This window comes from Typopeltis vanoorti, chromosome 8 (genome assembly GCF_054136105.1).
Source record: "Typopeltis vanoorti isolate ZY-2024b chromosome 8, IOZ_Tvanoo_1.0, whole genome shotgun sequence".
NCBI lineage: Eukaryota > Metazoa > Arthropoda > Arachnida > Uropygi > Thelyphonidae > Typopeltis > Typopeltis vanoorti.
The window spans coordinates 8,355,587-8,376,959 of NC_143556.1; the positions used below are offsets into that span (position 1 = coordinate 8,355,587).

The window sequence follows — 21,373 nt, forward strand, 5'->3', positions numbered from 1 at the left end:
GGATCTAAGAGGAACAGTTCATTTGTTCGCTGATGATGCAAAGTTGGGTAGGGCAATAGTGAATGCAGAAGATGTCAAAAGCTTGCAGGATGATTTGGATGGATTAAAGTTCTGAGCTAAGGAGAATGGATATCAATTTAATGTGACAGAATGTAAGGTTATGCATTTTGGGGTGAAAAGATTAGCAGCAATATACCATACTGCTGCTAAAATTGGTGGAACTGTACTCCAGGAGATTGATGAGGCCAGGGACTTAGGAGTGTTGGTAGATAGGGAGATGAAGTTCAGGGGGCACATTGCAAAAGTGGCTAAATCAGCTCATCAACTCACTTGGTTGTTGAAAAATACTTTGATGAGCAGAGACAAGCAAGTTATTGTTCCTCTGTACCGAGCCTTAATAAGACCTCATCTCAACTACTGTGCCCAGATTTGGTAACCTAGGTTTCTTCTTGATAGGGAGGAGGTGGAGAGGATCCAGAGGTGAGTGACCAAGATGATAGCAGGTCTATGGAATGAACCTTATGAGAACAGGTTGAAGATTTGTGGGTTGCAGAAATTGGTTGATAGGCAGAAAAGGGAGATATCATTGAGACATTCAAATTGCTGAAGGGTTTCTATAGGATCAATTCAGAGGATATTTTTGAGATCAGGACTGGTGGTGGGAGAACTAGGGGACATCTATGGAAGCTGCGCAAGAGTGTGGTTAGCAAGAGTGTTAGAGCTTGGTTCTTTACTTTTAGAGTGGTAAATGAGTGGAATAAGCTGCCAGAGTCTGTTGTGGGTGCTATGACAGTGAGTGAGTTCAAGGCAAGGTATGATAGATACTGTGAGAATGTCAAATAGTTGTGTGGACATGATGTTTAGGACCTCCCTCCATGAGTCTAACGACTCCCTAGAGTCACCCGTAATAATAAGTTTTAGGAGGTGTAAAGATGTGATGGCTTTCCATGCTATCTACTATTGAAAGAATAATTGAAATGTTTCAGTCTCAAGTCATATTTTCTACCACAAGATAAAAGCTCCAAACTCTTGAGGGAGTTTTTTTAATAATCCACATTTTCTTCTCTGGTTCAAGTTCATTCACAGTCAACTTAAAATATGTAATAACAACATTGAATGAGAGGACATTTGTGAAAGTGAAGTAGCACATGAACTAATTCTTGTGACAGAAAAAAATGCTCAATAAAAAGAAATTTTTTCACATTCACTGTCTTGGACATCAAAAACCACATGATAGAGTATGCTGTCATAAGAGATGTTGAATTTTCTGAAACTGTTAACAATTTCTATAACACTTTCCTAGAATACGTGCAAACTGAGCCAAGCCTTTTGCAGAGCTATATAACATTACATGGGTTTTGTTAAATATCTTTCCATTTTCGTGTGCTGTTCAGCAGATGTCCAAAACATATCCAAAATTGACATTAACACGCTACAAGTAGTAGATGAAGATGGACTACTCAATGAAGTGAATCATGGAAAGAATATATGTGAACCTAAGATTCATCATTGAAGAAATGTGGTGTGATGACTAGTGGACTGAGACAATCCTGACAATGAAAAATGAAGACATTAATTTTGGGGACATAATACACATTGTGAGTTTTGTATTCAGAATACTGGACACTAGTAAGCACACGCTACATGATTCATTCTTATGATTTATGTTTTGAATGTAGTTACTGGTCTTTCTCTCTGATGCCCCTGCTATGTTGGATGAAATATATCAGAGTTTTTGAATAAAATCTATATTGTTTCTACATGTGTATACCATATAAGTATCTATAAATAAATATGTACAGGCAATATTAATAACAAAAACACATTTTAAAGACATTTCTTATGTGGACTTTTGCAATTTCATAAAGGAACAGTCATGACTTTTGGAAGAAATTTAGTAATCTAAAAAATATGACAGAGATATTAGGAGTGTATGTCCTGGAACATCTCAATAAAAATGTGTATAATTTGACAGTGTTAATGTGAGACTAAGATGACAATAAATAAGTAACTCATGTTAATTTTAATCAAGCTAAGCAGTTATGACTGGATGGCATGAAATGAGCAATAGGATTTTTTTAATTAGTATGACAATTAATTTATATCATCTTACCATGAGCATCCTTATTTTCTTGTATTATATATATGGTCACCCTAGTTTATGAGATGGTTTGGTCATATTCAGAGAAAATGGCCCCTCATAGACTCCCATATTTAGCTCTGAATGGATATATTGAAAGAAAAAGACCTAGAGGCAGACCAAGAAATACTTGGATAAAGTTGCTGAAAGAACATTCACATCTACCCAGCTATAGAGTCATGATTGAGATGGCTAAAGATCGCGATAAGTGGAGAACCTTTCTTCTTAGTGGACTCAACCCATTACCAATCAGATGAGATGAGATGAGTTTATTTAGAACACAATAGCTTTACTATGAAAAGTTATTATTATTTTATTATATACTGTTAAAGGCTGTATGTAACCATCTGGAGCATTTGGCTCTTGAGGATTCTGTGTGTGTCTCCTGACTATTATATGCTCTGCTTTAGATCTTATATTAATACCAAAATCTAAATTACTTGGCCTTAAATATGCCATTTGGCCTAATTACATATGTGGAAACTGAGATGAAATTTAATATTTACTTTCAATTTTAGTATTTCATATCAGGCTTTAAAACCAGTAACTGAATTAATTTCTGTAGTAATAAATGTTTTTATATACTACACTATGTGAAGTATTAAGACAGCTTTGTATTTTTGAGGAAACTAAATACAAACACTTCAATATTTCTGAAGTGCTCATTGCCCTTGATTACAATTTTTATCCTTCTAGATATACTGCTCTTTGTATATCTGAAATGCCTTCCTCCTCTTCTAAGTATACTCTTTACAGTTTTGCAATAATATAAGTTACATATTTTAGACCATGCTTTCTTTATTATTATTATTATTATTCAGGCCTCCACCGAGTCAAAAGACTAATCATGGGAGGTCCTTCCTAGGAAACAAATTCTATCATACCACTCATTGACTGTTCTTGTTCTCACTACACTATCAGGCAATGCATTCCACAGTTCAACCACCCTCCATGCAAAGAAACTACTCCTCACACCCTCTTGCTCATAGCTTCTTTTCATAGCTTCCAGGGATCAGAATTACTTCCAACCCTCAATGGAGTCTGAAAACTCATTGCAGGAGTTATCAGACACTCACAGACAATAATAGCTATCAAACACATTCAGTGTAAGTAGAGTGGCAGCTACTTGCTGCCACTCTGGCAGTGCATTCCACTAGCTCACCACCAGCCAAGCAAAAAATCTCTTTTTCACCTCTTTATTCACATGAACTTTTGTACAGTTTCCAGGAATGACCTCTTATTCATTCTCGCATCACCTATTGTCCTATGTAATAATTCCCTGTCTAAGTTTTTCTCACCAACTTATATGTTTCTATCATATCACTCCTCCTATCTGCCAAGTTCAGAAGATCACATTCTCTCAATGTCCTCATGCTTAATATTCTAGAATTCTGAGACAGACTTGGTTATTGAGACAGAGGTATTTGCTTATGCACTCCTCCAATGTTTCCTTATCACCAGTAAGAAGGTAACCTGTGCACAGAAATCCAAATGTGTTGTTTAATTCCTAATTAAAAAAATACTTCCATAGTTAAAGTTATCTATTATTATCAACATCCTCACTTGTCTCATCTCTGAACATTTCAGAATCATCTTCCTCTGCATTTCTTAGCCTATAGAAACATCCCACTAAATATGTCTACTTTATGTGGACATAATTGTTTGCTATCATCAGCAGCACTCCTCTCTCCCTTGTCATTTCTATCCTCAATAAAAATACCATATCTTTCCATTTCTATTAGAATATCATCTTCATTCAACCATGTTTCACTTAATGCAATGATTTTGGAGCAAATAAGCTCAGTGAAACCATTTCATCTCCCTTATTTCTGATACTTCTGGCATTTGTAAACAAGCACAGTAACTCATTCCATTGTATAAAGCCCTATCAGACCACACTTTTTCAAATTTGCTCCCCAGGATTTGAAGGGGGTAAATTATCCATGCAGATAACAAAGATGGTAGCAGGACTGTACAGTGTTAGTCATGAAGATAGGCTGAGCAAATGTGGACTGCTGAGTTTGGTAGATAGAAGAGGAGAGAGGTGATATGATTGAGATTTTTAAACTGTTGAAAGATGGTTACATGGTTGAAAGTGGGGGTGGTCTTTCATTTGTTGGAACAGAGGGAAGGAGCGAGGATAAGGGGCCATCCCTGGAAGTTACTAAAGGAAGTCGTGAGCAAGAGGATGAGGAGTGGTTTCTTTGCACAGAGAGTGGTTTAGTCATGGAATGCACTACCTGATAGAGTGGTGAGAAGGTAAACAGACAATGATTTCAAGGAGTGGTATGATAGACCTTGTATTTTCTAGGATGGACCTCCCATGATGAGTCTTGTGACTCCATAAAGGCCTGAATCATAATAATAATACTAATATTGTTATGTTAAGATTTCATTGTTATGGATTCACTCCTGAAAACCACTGCATTTTAATGAAACATTGCATTATCTCCCCTTTGTACTCAATACAACTGAAAGTTTGAAGCCATAATAGGAGAAACAGCTGCAGATCATTACATTTTCACCACCAGACTTTGCAGACTTTCCACTAGCAACATACAGATTTATAGCTGACTCTAGAGATATATTTGTTTTTCTTGTTTAGTAGGATAGTCAACATCTGAATGGTTAGCATGGTAGTTCCTGTTATCTGCCTATTGTCTATTCTTGCATAATAACAAAAAAATTCAAAAATCACACACATGTGTGTGTGTGTATATATATATATATATATATATATATATGTATATATATATATATATATATATATATATATATACACATGTGTGTGATTTTTATAATCACACACATGTGTGTGTGATTATAAAAATTTTTATAATATTTTTATGTATTTTTGTGATTTTTATAATATATATATATATATATATATATATATATATATAGCAGCTTTCATAATTTTAAATATAGTTTTGTGACAATTTCTATTAAAATATTTTGAACACAGTAAAAGATATTATATTTTTTATGTAATGCCCATGAAAGGTTGTAACCCTATCACACATTACTACAATGGGTACATTAAGGAATTGTGTTCTTATTATTATTGCTTATTTTTGTTTTTTATTATATATGTTTGCATAATCTGGAAACTCTGCTCTAGAGATTAAGAGAGAAATTTTTCAAGCAGCATCCAGTCTTCAGTAAACAGGGCAGCAGTCTCATATTGGACAGTGAAATTCAACTTCCACATGATTGCCATTAGGTGGAAGTTGAATGCCAGCCTGGTTGGCCTAGTGGTAAGCATATCTGCCCTCTAACCAAAAGGCTGTGGGTTTGAATCCTGCAAGTGGCATATGGATGTCTGTGATTGTCTGTGAAAATACTAGTAGTGGTAGATGGCATTGGTGTAGATGATGATGGTGGTTGTTGCAGTTCATTGTAGTTGGTGAATTGAGTGGTGGACACGGAGAGTTGTAGAGTAGGTGCCCTCCCTCGATGAGTCTTTGGACTACCTGGAGGTGTCACAAAATAATAATATGGAAGAATAACTCTTCTGAATGCAGATGGTGGGAGGGTGTTCAACTAATGAGTGCCCATTTTGCTAAAAGCAATCAACCTGGTTATGCAACATTCAACTCACTGCTACCTCTTCACTAGATGAAGAAACTCAGGTGCATAAGGAGGAGGTATTAGAGCTGTTGCACAAATTGAATAACAATTCAGCAATAGAAACTGATGGGATATCAGCATAGGTGCTAAAAGAGTGTTTGGCTGAACTGTTTATTCCTTTAACTAGGCTACATAATTTGAGTCTCAGAACATGGAAGATTCTGCAGTAGGGGATGTATGATAATTCCATTGCACAAGGGTGGCACAAAGACCGACGTTTCCAACTATGGCTAATTAATATATCAGGAGTGGTGGTGAAGATTTTGGAAAAGTTGGTTAGGGCTTACATTCAGAAATTTGTTGAAAGAGAATCCCTACTTTGCAACAGAAAGCATGAGTTTACTAAAGGAAGGTCATCTTTTAGCAACTTGCTCACAGCCTATAAAAATGTTACCACTGAATTATTATTATTACGGGTATCTCCATGGAGTCAGTAGACTCATCACAGGAGACCCAAACTAGCAAAACAATATCTGTCTTATCTCTTCTTGAATTCATTTACTGACCAAGAGCTCACAACTAAGTCAGGCTATGAATTCCACTCATTCACCACTCTCCAGGCAAAAAACCTTGTTCTCACACCCTTGTTAACCACACTCTTCTTTAATTTCCAGGGATGACCTCTTGTTCTTCCATCACTATCACACAGCTGAAACATTTCCCCTGCATCAATCCTATAAAAACCTTTCAGTAATTTAAATGTTTGTATCATATCCCGTCTTCTCCGCCTATCAATCAACCTCTGCAATCCACAAGTTCTCACTCTATCAATGTAGGGAGCATTTTTTATATCACTCACCAACTTAGTCACTCTTCTCTGAACCCTCTCCACAGCCTCCTCATCTCCAAGGAATCCAGGTGACCAGACCTGAGCAAAGTAATCCAAATGTGGAAGTATCAATGCTTTATAAAGAGGAATAATAACCTCTTTATCTCTGGATGTCAGTATGTCCCTCAGCAACCAAGTAATCCTATGTGCAATCTTGGACACCTTAGCAATGTGTCCTCTGAACTTCATCTCCCTATCTACCAACACCAACACCCCTAAGTCCCTAGCCTCATCAAGCTCTTGGAGTACTGTTCGATCAATGTAGTACACAGCTGGTAATCTTTTAATCCTAAAATGCATAACTTTACACTTTTCCACATTGAACTGACATCCATTATCATTATCTTTTGCCCATTCCACCAGCTTATTTAAATCATCCTGCAAACTTTCAACATAACCTTGATTTTTTATTGCGCTACCCAACTTTGCATCATCAGCAAACAACTGAATATTTCCCTGTAAGCCATTTCCTATATCATTTATATACAAATTAAACAACAATGGCCCAAGCACAGAGCCCTGAGGCACACCACTGGTCACCTGCCTCATCCTGGACTCGGCTCCTCCATACACCACCTTCTGGTATCTCTCCCTGAGCCATTCTCCTATCCATATTACCAATTTAGTATCCATTCCTATCTGCTCCAATTTGTGTAACAGTGTTCCCTGGGGTATCCTGTCAAAAGCCTTAGCAAAATCCAGAAGTACCACTGTGTCGCCAGTTCCTTTGTCCAACTCAGATGTCATTCTATTATGAAAAGTTAATAGATTGCTAAGGCAGGATCTACCTTTAACAAAGCCATGTTGGCCTCTATAGAGTATCATATCCTGATCCACCCATTCTTGAATTTTGTCTTTAACCAACTTTTCCAATACTTTTACCGCTACTCCTGAGATGGTGATTGGTCTGTAATTAACTACTGCAGTTTTAGAGCCACCCTTATGCAAAGGAACCACTTTGCCTAACTTCCACTCCCTAGGGACCATACCAGAGTTTAAATTTAAGTTAAATATCCAAACAAGAGGGGTTGCCAATTCCTTTGCACATTCACACAACACCCGAGCTGATATTCCATCTAAACCTACAGCAGTGTTTGCATTTAAATTTTTCAATAATATATTAAATATCTCTGATTTCTTAGCTTCAATTCTCGTGTAATGAATACACTATGATACTTTTGGATTTTGCTAAGGCTTTTGTCAGAACACAACATTGGAAGACTTGCATAAATTGTAGAATATGTGACTGGATTATAAACTATTGGCATGGATAAGAGGATGGCTGACTGACATATCAAAAAGGCATATATGGGGAGGTGTGAATCTGCAAGATTCAAGGTAACCAGTTGTGTACCTTAAGGATTAGTCCTTGATCCACCGCATGTTAATGACATTCAATCTGCACATTAATGACATTGGGAGGGATTTGACTTGTGACATACAGTTATTTGCTGCTGATATGTAGTATAGTACTTGCAGTATGATTTGAATAGGCTGGAATTATGGGCATGTGAAAATGCTGTGATTTCAATTAAAAAATGTAAGGTCATGCACTTTCTAGTCATTAGATATCCAATGTCGTATTATATTGGTAGGATTATGGTTGAAGAAATGAATAAGTCTAGGATCTTGGAGGATTACTAGACAGGACATTGAAGTTCAAGGATTGTATAGCAAAAATTATAAATAACTCAGAGAATAGTGGCAATGCTGAAACAAACCTGGACATGTAAATATAAGGAAGTAATTTGCCTCTTTACAAGGCCTTGATAAGACCTTCACTTGGACTATTGCATGCAGGTCTGGTCTCCTGGTTTCCTTGGTGATTGTGATACATTGGAGAGAGTGTAAAGGAGAGTATGAAAAATGATATCTGGATTATGGAAACAGATTGAGAATTTATAGATTGTAGATACTAGCAAACAGGAGAAAGAGGGAATGACATGATTGAGACTTACAATCTTCTGAGAAGGTTATACAGAATTTTGGTAGATAGAATTTTTCATTTTATGGAGGGTCAGGAAAGGATGCAAGGGCATTCAAGGAAGTTGAGAATGAATGCTGTCAAGAAGGGAGTGAGAGCTAGGGTTTTTTCTCATGGAGTAGTGCATGGTTGGAATGGATTGGCTTTGGATGTTGTGTGTGTGTGTGTGTGCAAGTAGTGTGATTGAATTCAATTACAAGTATGACAGCCAGTGCAAATAGTATGGCTTCTCTTGATGAGTTCCTGACTCTCAGGAAGTCTATCTTAATAATAATAATAATAAATGTAAAGGTCAGAATAATACGTACATATAGAAGTAAAAATATAAATGTAAATTTGAATATTGATGCAAAAATATAAATATAAATATTAATCAGTAGTAGGAAGCTACATATAATATATGCATTGTATGCAATATGGAGAATGTAGGAAATAAATTACTTCCTCTCCTGGTAGGGTTACTTATTAGGAGGAAAATGCACGCGCGCACACACACACACACACATGCACGCACGCACAGAGAGAGAGAGAGAGAGAAATTCCTTTCAATTAATTCATTATTTATTTTTCTTTTATAGTGATATGGGCATCATTTCAGAATTATAATTTCAGTTTGGGGATTCCTGTTTGCAAGACTGCTCTAGAACTGGATTCACCTGCAATTGGCTATATGTAAGTTTATACACTTTTCGTTTAGTGCGAAAGAAGTTAAGGTTACCTTTGACTTCACTGTTGTAGGTCAGTTTTGTAATATATAACATACATATAATATCACACACAAAATGTTATGGAAGCTATATTGGTATTTCTCTGGACTACCGATGTTGAACAGAGAAGAATCCAATTATATTTTCTTAAGCCTTATCAGAGTTGTAATACTGGGAAGGCGGGGGGGATATGACAGGAAACTGTTCAAGAGAATAGAAAAAATGATAGCAGACAAAAAGAAGTCAGTTTGGTGGGTGTGAAATTGAACTGTGTGATTATACAAATTACTGCTTCATGTTTTTATTGGTTTAAAGGAAAATCTGAACTAATGATGGTAATGGTACAGAAATAGCCAAATTATCCATTTTGATTGTATCAAATGTTTTAATTGGGAATTTTGGTGCATTACTGCAGCTGTGGGTGTAGTGTATTGTAAGGTAGAATGATTTGAGATTTGTATAAGGTGAGTAGTTGCACAGCAGAGAAGTAATATTTAGAACAGAAAAAATATACATAGTTTTCTGATTCGTGTAAACTATAAATGTGATGCATTTGTGATGTGTCAGAGTGGAAGCAAGTGTCAGCTTGAGAAGAGAAATCTAATTTTGCTTGAGTAGCTGAGTATTGGTAAATGTCAGAAGAGGGGAGGGGAAATATATCCTTCTGATATGAAAGAAGAGAGGACTTTGTTTTGATTTCAATGAAGGTGACTAGATGATAGTATCAAATTCTTATCCCATTGAATAAGGATTAGAGCTTAACACATAAGTTGCTGGATGGTCTTCAAACTTGCAATGTTGAGTCCATTTGATCTGTCAAATGAAAAAGCGACATGGAATGTACTGCAAAGCTGTGATCAGGATTCAAAGAAAGTCACTGATGTTGAAGAAAGATAGTAGGCAAAACAATGGATCCACAAGTCACTTCACCATTAGCAGAAAAGGGGTGCACAGCAGCTAGGTTCTCATTCCTGCACCCTATTAGTACCCATTAGGGGAAGCTAAAGCTGCTATCAACCAAATGCAAGTGATCAAACTAAAATGCTCCCAAATTCCTGCCCTAAAGGATCTTTCCTATCTTTGGCCAGGCCTAAAATTAGATATTAATTTAATATTGACGGTTTCTCCAGTGTCAAGCAAGATCTCATTGCAAATATTTGCAGAGAAAATGACTGCAATGTGCTCTGCCTGCAAGAAACTCACAGAGGAGAAGGTTCTGCAAGAACTTACATCCATGGCATGAAACTCATCAAAGAAATACCCCATGATAAATATGGTAGTGCAACATTTACAAAAGAGAACTTGATCCCATTTTCCGTTGACTCAACGAACAACAGAAACACTGAGATTATTACAATCACATTTAAAAATATCTCAATTACCTCAGTCTATAAACCACCAGAAGAAGCTTTTTCCTTCCCTGACATCCTCCTCAATAATAATGCATACATGACTAATGTTGTATTAGGTGACTTTAACAGCCATAGTGTTAACTGGGGTTACACAAAGTCCAACGAAGATGGAGAACTATTTGAAAAATGGGCTGAAAACCTTTCTCTAAACCTGATACATAATCTAAAACTATCTGCATCTTTCAGCAGTGGCAGATGGAAGCGAGGCTATATGACTTGATATTAGTAGCTCGAAAATATCCAATATTTGTGTTAAAAAGGTTTTAAATCTGATTCCACATACTCAACATAGACCTATAATGCTTCAATTCAACCTAGCAAATTATGCCTAACACAGTCCATTATAGATGACGACTTATTTTCCAAAAAGCTAATTGGAAGGGTTTCATGGAAGATCTCAACTGCTCCATAGAACAAGTCCTTCCAAATCCTCAAGAGTATCCTGAATTCATAAAAATACTGAGGAAAATCTCCACCAAACACATCCCCTGAGGATGCCACACAAACTACATTCCAGGCCTTTCTAGTGACATACAAGCCCAGTATGCTGATTGCTTACAACTTTACAACACCAGCCCCTTCTCAGAAGAGACTATCCAAGCAGGAGAAAAATTACGCTCCAAGATGGCAGAGGAAAGGAGTTCCTCATGGAAAAAGAAATAGAAGAGCTTGATATAGTAGCAGAAAGGCATGGAACTTTATCAACAGAATTAGAAAGGATTTCAGTAAGTTATATGAGCATCTGCAGGTAACAGCTAATCAAATTGCTCACCAGCTGCTGCTGAATGGAAAATTAACTAAAAAGCACACAAAAAATAAGATACTTAGAACCCCAAGTTAGGAACAAAATATGATTAACTCAGATTTTGCCATCACTTAACTCAATGCTGCCATAAACCTATTAAAACCTAGAAAATCTGCAGGCCTTGATGATGTCTGTAATGAACAGATTAAACATTTTGGAACCAGAACTAAAGAGTGGTTATTAAATCTATACAACATTTGCCTCAGAACCCTAAGGATACCCAATATCTGGAGGCATGCCAAAGTGGTGGCCTTTTTGAAACCAGGGAAAACTCCAATGGAAGCAAAAAATTACAGACCTATATTACTCGACAACCTCTTTAAACTCTATGAACGATTAAGTTTCAATAGGCTACAATTCCTAATCTTATTGCTGAGCAGGCTGTCTTTAGACCAGGCAAATCCTGCACATCGCAAATTCTCAACCTCACTCAATATATAGAAAATGGTTATGAGCAAAAACTAGCCACAGGAGCAGTCTTTGTAGACCTAACTACAGCATATGATAACATAAACCATCTCACACTCAGAAATAAAATATACAGAATAACTAGAGACTTTCGCCTTGTCCTCCTGATCCAATCACTCTTAGAAAACAGACTCTTTTATGTGGACCTGAAGGGTTGGAAGAGCTGCTGGCACCTCCAAAAAAATGGCCTCCCCCAGGGAAGCGTGTGATCACCATTACTTTTCAACATCTACATCAATGATCTCCCCATCTTTCCAGGAACTAGAAATTTTATCTATGCTGATGACCTTGCCATAGCTGCTCAATCAAAAAATTTCAAGTCTATAGAAACTATTCTATCACTTACCTTAAATAGTCTAACCACATACTATACCAGCAATCAACTAAAACCAAATCCCTTGAAACCTAGACCGGCCTTTTCCACCTTAACAATAAGTAAGCCAACAGGAAGCTACAGATTTCTTGGGAAGGCTCTAATATAGAACATTCCTGGAACCCAATCTACCTCGGTGTGACTCTCGATCTCACCATCTCATTCTGGTAATGCACTCCATTCCTGGGCATTCTAGTTTCCCTGCATTGACACACCAACTCGTTCAGAATAGCAGTCTTTCCAGATGCCTATGTCCTTCCTCATTCAATTCCTTTTTGTCCTCAAATGCCCTCCAAGCATCTACATATTCCAATCCTCTCTTCTGACATATTCTAGCTATATATTATTCAAAATTTCTGCTCTTCTGCTCAGCTCGTCGCAATCATACCTAGGCAACACGCACACTATCTTTCCTCTATGCGTCTTCTTTCATACAATCTCAAGCAAGAATCTCATATCTCTCACTGCCCAATTTACATTATCTCTCAAGTCATTTGTTCTTCCTACCATCACAATCATCTCATCCACCATTTCACCCTTAATTGCCATAACCATACTTTCTATTATTCCTCCAGGCAAACACTCCTTACTCAATCTATCTTGCACACCACAGATCATTGATTCCCCATACATCACACCTCTTACCACCCTGTTTTCCTCAATTGTTCACATGCATCCCTCACTCTCTCTCCTCTAACACTTTCTCTCTGTGTTCCCTTACTTACCTGCCTTCCTGACATCTCTCTATCCCTGGTTCCAGCACTCCCTTGCATTCTTCTCATTCACTCTCTACTACTCTTTCCATTCTCTCCTCTTCTATCATTCCCATAACTCTGCAGCATAGAATCTCAGCCTGAAACCATCAGAACACATGATGTGTAGCATTATTTCCTGGCCTCCATGAAGTCAGAAAACTCACTGTGGGAGACCACAATATTATATCTTATCTTGAAGACATATTCAAAGTGGGTGGTGAATATCAGGGGATATTCACCACCCACTTTGCCATAACACTTGACACTCATTCGCCATCTGTGTGCAAAAATCTACTTTTCATTTCTTTACTCACATGACCCTTATTACAGTTTCTAGAGATTGACTATATTCAACATTTATCCTATATCTATCTCGTTACTCCTCTTATCAACTTATACATCTCAGTCATATCTCTTCTCTTCTTATCTGCCAAGCTCTGCAGAGCACATTCTCTCAGTTCTTACTCAACTTCCAAATTCCTGAGACAGTATGTAGGCTGTTCAATAAGTAATAAGACTATATTTATACAGAAAACAGATTACCTTTAATCGTCATCATTTACATGGTCTTTTTCAAAGTAACTACCGTGAGACGCGATGCATTTGTCCCAATGTTGCGATCACTTCTTAAACACATGTGAAAGTCCGTTTTTTGAGAGTTCTTTCAAAACTGCATCCACATCTTTTACGCATGCTTTGTTGCTTTCGAAATGGTGGCCTCTTAGTGGTTTCTTGAGCTTAGGAAACAGCCAGAAATCGCACGGTGCGAGATCAGGACTGTATGGAGGGTGTGGTAGGATATCTGTGTTGTTCTTCTGCAAAACATTCCACTACACAACCAGCAATATGTGGCCTTGCATTATTGTGGTGCAATAAGAAGCCATTCTTCAGCAATGGACGCTTCCTTTTGACATGCTTGATGATAATCGCTGCTGTGTTGATCATTGTCTCTGTGATGGATGTTGAAGGTCTTCCCTAACGTTCAAGATCTTCCACATTTTGCCTTCCTTCCTTAAAAGTTTTAGGCCAGCAAAAAACACTTGCCCTCGACATTGCTTCATCGTGGAAAGCTTCACGTATCATGTTAAAAGTGTCCGATGCCGATTTTTGCAAACGCACACAAAATTTAATCGCATAACGCTGTTCCAAGGACGCTTCCATTTCAACAACTGGTCGCGCCTCGTAGGCGCTCCGAAACAAGGTTGTGTTTAGTCACGTGACACTCTGGCACATCAGCCCGTATATGCCATCTATCAACCTCTTTTGTTAATACAGACAGCAACATTTCTTTATTCCACAGAAATTAATATTGTGATGAGTGGTTTCGCCACAGTAAAATTAGTCTTTATTCTTATTGAACAGCCCACATATATGTCACTCACCTCTGTACTCATTCTCTCTAAGGATTCCTCATCACCCAAATATTCAAGTGAATAAATTTCTGTACAGAAATCCAGATTTGTTCTGATTGGTGCCTTATGTTCAATGGTGTTCTGAAAAGTTGTGATAATCACCATGAAGGAATCGAGGTAGAGCCACATAACTTACACATTATTCTACATATTCCCCATGAAGTGTTATACATTTGTTTACAAAGCTGCTGCTGCATCATTTGCAATCCTCTGAGAAAAAAGTCTTTCCTTTGTTGCACAAACCAGTTCTCAGCTGCAAATATGACTTCATCACCTGTGGTAAATTTTGTTCCTTTCAAATGTTTCTTTTAATTTAGGAATAGGAAATAGTCAGATGGGGCCCAGGTCTGTCAAATAGGGTGGGTGAGACAGACATTGAAATCCCAAGTTGTGTAAGAAATCCCAGGTTTCATGAGCAGCATGAGCAGGTGCATTGTCCTGCAAAATCAACATGCCTCTACTCACTTTCCCATGGTGTTTTTCCTTCAGTACCTCCTTCAGAGCTGTTGAATAAACTGCTACTGTTAGAGTTTCACCTTTTTTCTGAGGTACTTGATAAGGATTACACCATCCATATCCCACAATGCAAGAACCTTCCCTACTGACTTTTGAGTTTGGAACTTCTTTGCCCATGGAGATCCTTTGTGTCTCCACTCCATTGACTGTTGTTCGGTCTCTGGGTCATAGTGATGAAGCCATGTTTCATCAAAAGTCACAATACGAGCCAAACATTTTGCACCTGATTGCTCACATTGACCCCAAATCCCCTTGAGATGACAGCACATGTTCTCTCTTTTGACTGGCATTCAAACATTTGGGGACCCACTTCGCTGAGAGTTTCTGTGTGTGTCCAGATGTTGGTGGATAATGACCTCAACTCATTCCTTGGATATCCCCAGAGTCTTTGCAGTGTTTTTGGCTGGTATTAATCTATCATCAAGGATCATGGCATGCACTGCATTGATGTTTTCAGGTCTGATCACTGTGGAAGATCTTCCTAACCTGAGGGCATCTGTTTTCTCAGGATGCCCAGTTTTAAACTTGGCCACCCATCTGGCAACTGTTGGATATGTTAGGAAACAGTCCTCTAAAGCCTCACATAAAGTTTGGTAAATCTTACATCAGGACTTTTCTCATCATCAAAAGATGAGAAGAAAATTTCTCATCATTATCAAGATGAGGATCATGATGATCGCTCACAGAGGTGTGAGCGATCATCATTTTTTTTTATAACAAAAAACTTGATGATGGCCTACACCTCTGTGTCTTTGAATTTCTTCAAATCTTCAACATGTTTTCATATACACTATCTGATCAAAAGTATCCAGATACCTACTTGAAACTATAATCAGACTTTCCCTGTGACACACTTTCCAGTAGTGGACATTAATACAGAGTGGGTCCATCCTTTGCTACTATGACAGCTCTAACTCTGCTGGGGATACTTTCTACCAGGTGTGTGTCAGAATGTCTCTGGAGGAATGGCAGCCCATTCTTCCAGAAGAGCCAGAGCAGTTCATGATGTGGGTCGTTGGGGTCTGAAGTGAAGCCGGCCCAAAGCCCTGAGATTCAAGTCAGGGCTTTGGGCCGGCCAGTCCATTTCTGGAATGTTATTGTCCACAAACCATTCCCTCATAGACCTTGCTTTATGGCAGGTAGCATTGTCATGCTGATACAGACAATAGTCATCACCAAATCAATCTTCTACCGTAGAACCGTAGATGGTACGCAACGGGTCAGAATGTCCTTGTATACCCTTCCACATTTAGATTTCTGTGTAGTGTTACAAGAGGGCCAAGTCCATTCCATGAAAAACATCCCCACACTGTAACACCACCTCCTCCAAATTTCACTGTTGGCACCACACATGCTTGCAGGAATCGTTCTCCAGGTATTCGCCACACCCAGACCCTCCCATCAGATTGCCACATGGTAAAACGTGATTCATCACTCCAAATCACACGTTTCCAGTTGCCATCCACTGAATGTTAGACTTCTGTACCCTCGAGGGCACATGGGGATATGATAACTATTTGGAAAAGGCTAAGACAATAACAGGAGTCTATTATGCTTCATTGTTTGAACCATTTAAAAGAAGAACTGAAGAAAAAATGGCCAAGATTGCCACACAAAAAAGTGCTCTTTCATCAAACAATGCACCATCCCACACATCGACCATCGCAATGGCAAAATTGCACGAATTGAGGTTCAAATTGGTTCCACATGCACTGTATTCTCCAGACTTGGTCCCTTGTGACTTCTTGTTCCCAAACTTAAAAATCTGGCTTGGTGGGAAAAAATTTTCTTCGAATAAGGATGTCATAAAGGCTGTCAATGACTATTTTGCACAATTTGACAAATCCTACTTTTTAGATGGGATGAAAAAACTGGAAACTTGCTGGACTAAATGTGTAGACTTCGATGGAGACTATGTTGAGAAATAAAAGTGATTTTTTCCAAAAAAATGTGTTTAACTTATTTTTTTTTGACCAAACTTTCAAACAACCCTTGTGTACTGACAATTCCCTCGCAGCTTCACGCAAAAAATCGAGCTGGTATATCATTCAATCCCACAGCTGTATTCACATTAAGGTTCTGTTAATATGCTATGCAACTATATTTCATTTACCTCGGTTCCCATATAAACCTTTGGCTCACTCTCTCATTCCTTCAATATCACCACCTGGATTATATACTCTTGCAAAGTGTTCACTTAGTAATTCTACTATTTCAACTGATTCAGTTACCTCATTACCATCAGCATTCATTAAAATCATTCTGCTATATACATTCTCTCTTTTACTTGCAGCATATCGAAAGAAGCATTTGGTATTTTCTTTTGCTGGTATTGCTAACTTCCTTTCATGATCTGCTTTTGCCTCTTTTACCACACCAGTTACCCTTCTGGGTTACTTTTGTCTTTAAATTTTCTCCATATTGTTTCTTGTTTTGCAGCTCCAGCTTAATGATGATATTGATCCATTTAATTTCCACTTGATTTACTCTCCTGTTTTACATGCAATGGCACCGATCCAAGCAATCGCCTAAGCTTGTCATAGTTACCAGTCCTGTAATTCCACATATATTATTATTATTATCATTTGAAATCTCCAAGGAGTCTAACTACTCATCGAGGGAGGGCACCTGCTCTACAACTCTGTCTTCACCATTCAATCACCAACTGACCTCAACTACTGCCAACCACTAATTGTATTTCCACAGACAATCACAAACATCCATGTCCATGGCAGGATTCGAACCCACAGCTTTTTGGTTGGAGAGCAGACACACTATCCACTCGGCCAACCAGACCGGCCATATATCCCACCTTAACTGAAAATTCCACACATTTTGCCACTTCCCAGTTCAAGACCATATGATCACTCAAGCAATTGGTGGCAACGTTGTCATATTCATCATGCCTGTCAAGGATTTAGGCCTAGAGTGGCCTTTTCTGGCCTTAGAAGGCATCGTTGAATCTCTTAAGAGGAGACATCCTGGTTTTCATTTTCCTAGTGTCTGTAATTTAAGGCTTGTTTTGATAATCTTTCTGTTTTAATTTTTTCAATGTGTTCCATCCATTTATGTTTATATTTTTTAATTTTTTCTGTTACTGCTTCTTGGTTTAATTCTTTCATAATTTCTTCATTTCTTTTGTGATCGAATGGAGTATACTGTTCAGTTTTTCTCATAAACTTCATTTCAGCTGTTATTAATCTTTGTTTGTCTTTTTGTTTTATTGTCCAGATTTCACTTCCATACAATAGGACTGGTAGGGTTAATGTATTGTATACTTTTAGTCTGGTTTGTTTATGAACTAGGTTAGGTTTAAATACAGAGTTAATTACACCATTTTTTGGGGAGCACCCTATATTCGATATTAGGGTTTGCCTGCTGGTATCAATTGTAAATTGCTAAAGTGTCTGGACAATTATTGGTAGATAGTATATATCAGCAGTCTTGTGCAAAGATATTTCATGTGCAAACTTTTGTTTGCCTATACTTGGATAAAGAATTAAAACAAGAATCTCATTTCTCATCTATTATAATTTGCTTTTGAACAACAACAAAATTTTTCTACATCTAACTCTAATCCAAAATGTTTTATTAATATATTGATATATAATTTTTCTGCTTGTGTATTGAAAATATTGACTCCTGCATTGATTTTGCTTTTAAATGTCTCCACAAGTCTAACTTTATTATATATGTATTGTACTAGTATGTATTATGGCCCATCCCATAATACATAGCAACACACACACACATGTCCAAAAGGAAATTTACTGTGCATTATCAGATACTGAATAAGTCATTGTGAAGTCAACATTCTTTGTATACAAGCAATCGCGTCCTGAAAATACCTTGTGTGTAACTTTGTCTTTCTAGCCTTGGATGAAGGATTGAAACAAAAATATAATTCTTGTCTGTTATAATTTATTTTTATTCTGATATAGGACTTATACTTTTTCATGTATAGTATAGGGGCTTAATTTCAAAATCATGCAAAATAAGACCATATAAATTTTGATTGCCCTGTATATATATAATATATAATATTTTACTTTGTGTTATTGAATGTATTATAATAAGTTCATTGCTCTTTTTGTATAGTGTATTATTAAGCCTTCTGTTGTTAATTACATTGCTTGGAAGTGCATATACTGTAATGGAATACTACCAGATCAGAAGGAGAAGACATATAAGTGAAAATAATGTTGTCCAGTCATTATACAGAGAAAGAGTAGACTGTGAAGATAATATAGAAGATGATAAAAGTACATCCGCTGCTTATGGAACTACAGATATTAATGCAGATGGTTCTAACGTATCGTCAAAATCAGTGGATGCTAATTCAGAAAAGGTGCTTCATATCACATTCAGTAAAAATTTTAATCAAGGTATGTTCATTGGTAAAATAAGTGTAATTACATTAAAAATGGAAATTGCAATGTGTATGCCCTGATTAACTTTAGAACTTCATGTATTCCAACTTTTGGTATTATTGTGATCTCTTGTAGCAACTTTTATTACTACAGGAGATCACATGAATGCCTGTTCTTCCTGCTGTTCATTGACAGATGAATTATTTTGGGGGTAAGAATTTGCATGGTGAATTTGATTTGTCTGCAAGCTGTTAGAGTAAGGCATGATGAAGTTGTGTGTAGAGATGAAAGTTAAAGTGCATGGTGTTTTCCATCAGGAGTAGAGGTCTGGGAAAGAGTGTATTGATGAACGCAGAACAGTTATACCAAATGAATGTGGCAATTATTATTATAATTAGCATCAGAATTAGACCAAAAGACTCTTTTTTGTGGGAAATTCTGACTAATGTTTATCAAACTGTGCTTTAAATTCATTTACTGTTTCCACACTCTAAGCAAATGCATTCTGCTCATCAATCCCCCATGCCAAAAAAAAAAGCCCTGCTTCTCACTTCCCTGCTTACACACAACTTCCAGAGATAGATTCTTGTTCTACCCCTGTCTCTCTTTATTACAAATCTCTTCCACATTAATCTAATACAAACTCTTCACCAGATTATGACTCAGTCATATCGACTACCAACCATACTCTGCACATGACATACCTCAACTCTCCCCATGCTTAATATTTCAAAGACCTGAACGCCATCTTAGTTATGCTTCTTTATTCTACCTCCATATTATCTTTGTCCTCTTGCAAAGATGACCCAATCTACATACAGTAATCAATCCATGTGTCACCTGATCAAGCACCTGCACAGTGGAATTATAACCTCTTTACTTCTACATTTCAATGTCTCCCTCATTGCCAAATGATCCATTATGTCACCCCCCCCCCCCTCACAATAACAAGATCTTCATCACATGTGAAGTTGATACATACTCTAATGCTCTGCCTACACAAAAACATGGAAATAACTATTATTGAATTATGTGATAGCACTGCAAGTTCAGGTTTAAGATCATTAAAGTGGAAGATGTCTGTTATGCTCTGCCATAAAAATCACTGGTAACAATAAGCTTAGCTGTCATTAATGGCTAAGGACAGAATTTCCAAAAGTTCAGTCAGGGATAAAGGTATTTCATATTAATAGGGTACAAAGATGGTTTCAGGACTGTACAATTTTGGTTATGAGGATCGGCTGAGGGAATGTGGACTGCAGAGTTTGGTGGATAGAAGAAGGAGAGGTGATATGATTGAGACTTTTAAACTGTTGAGAAGTGGTTACAGGGTTGACACTGCGAAGTTCTTTCGCTTGGTTGAACAGCGGAAAGGAGTGATGACAAGAGGCCATCCCTGGAAGTTACGAAAGGAAACTGTGAGCAAGAGGGTGAGGAGTGGTTTCTCTGCATGGAGGGTAGTTGAACCGTGGAATGCATTTCCTGATGGAGTGGTGAGAGAGTGAGAACGGTCAATGAGTTTAAGGAGTGGTATGATAGACTTTGTGTTTCTTAGGGGGGACCTCCCCTCGATGAGTCTTGACAGACTTTATGTTTTTAGGAAGGACCTCCCACGATGAATCTTTTGACTCCATGGAGGCCTGAATAATAATAATAATAATATCATTTGGGGAATTACAGGAAGATGGCCAGCCTGGTTGGCCGAGTGGTTAGCATGTTCACTCTCCATCCAAGAGGCTGCAAGTTCAAATCCTACCATTGGCATGGATGCTTGTGATTGTCTTATTTACTCTGTGTGGAAAGGGCATCTACAACCCTACCACTTCTGCTAGCAGAAGGCATCACTCTCAAAACTTGGTGAGGTACAGGGGTCACCATTGTAGCATCTATGGACATCAAATGTGGGAAAAAAAAACAAAAAAACTGAACAGTGACAGTGTACGAAGGATTTAAATCTCTATAGAGTGGTGAT

At 37.6% G+C, this 21,373-nt stretch overlaps 1 protein-coding gene across 1 annotated transcript in view; it reads left to right on the plus strand.

Moving 5' to 3' along the window:
* The window catches only part of LOC150103712 (nose resistant to fluoxetine protein 6-like), a 308,906-nt gene that overhangs the window by 52,155 nt on the left and 235,378 nt on the right, over positions 1-21,373 (plus strand). The window contains exons 4-5 of the mRNA XM_090396914.1: positions 9,162-9,255; positions 19,130-19,416. Of these exons, the coding sequence (XP_090253040.1) occupies positions 9,162-9,255; positions 19,130-19,416 (381 nt within the window). The remainder of the gene's footprint in view (positions 1-9,161; positions 9,256-19,129; positions 19,417-21,373) is intronic.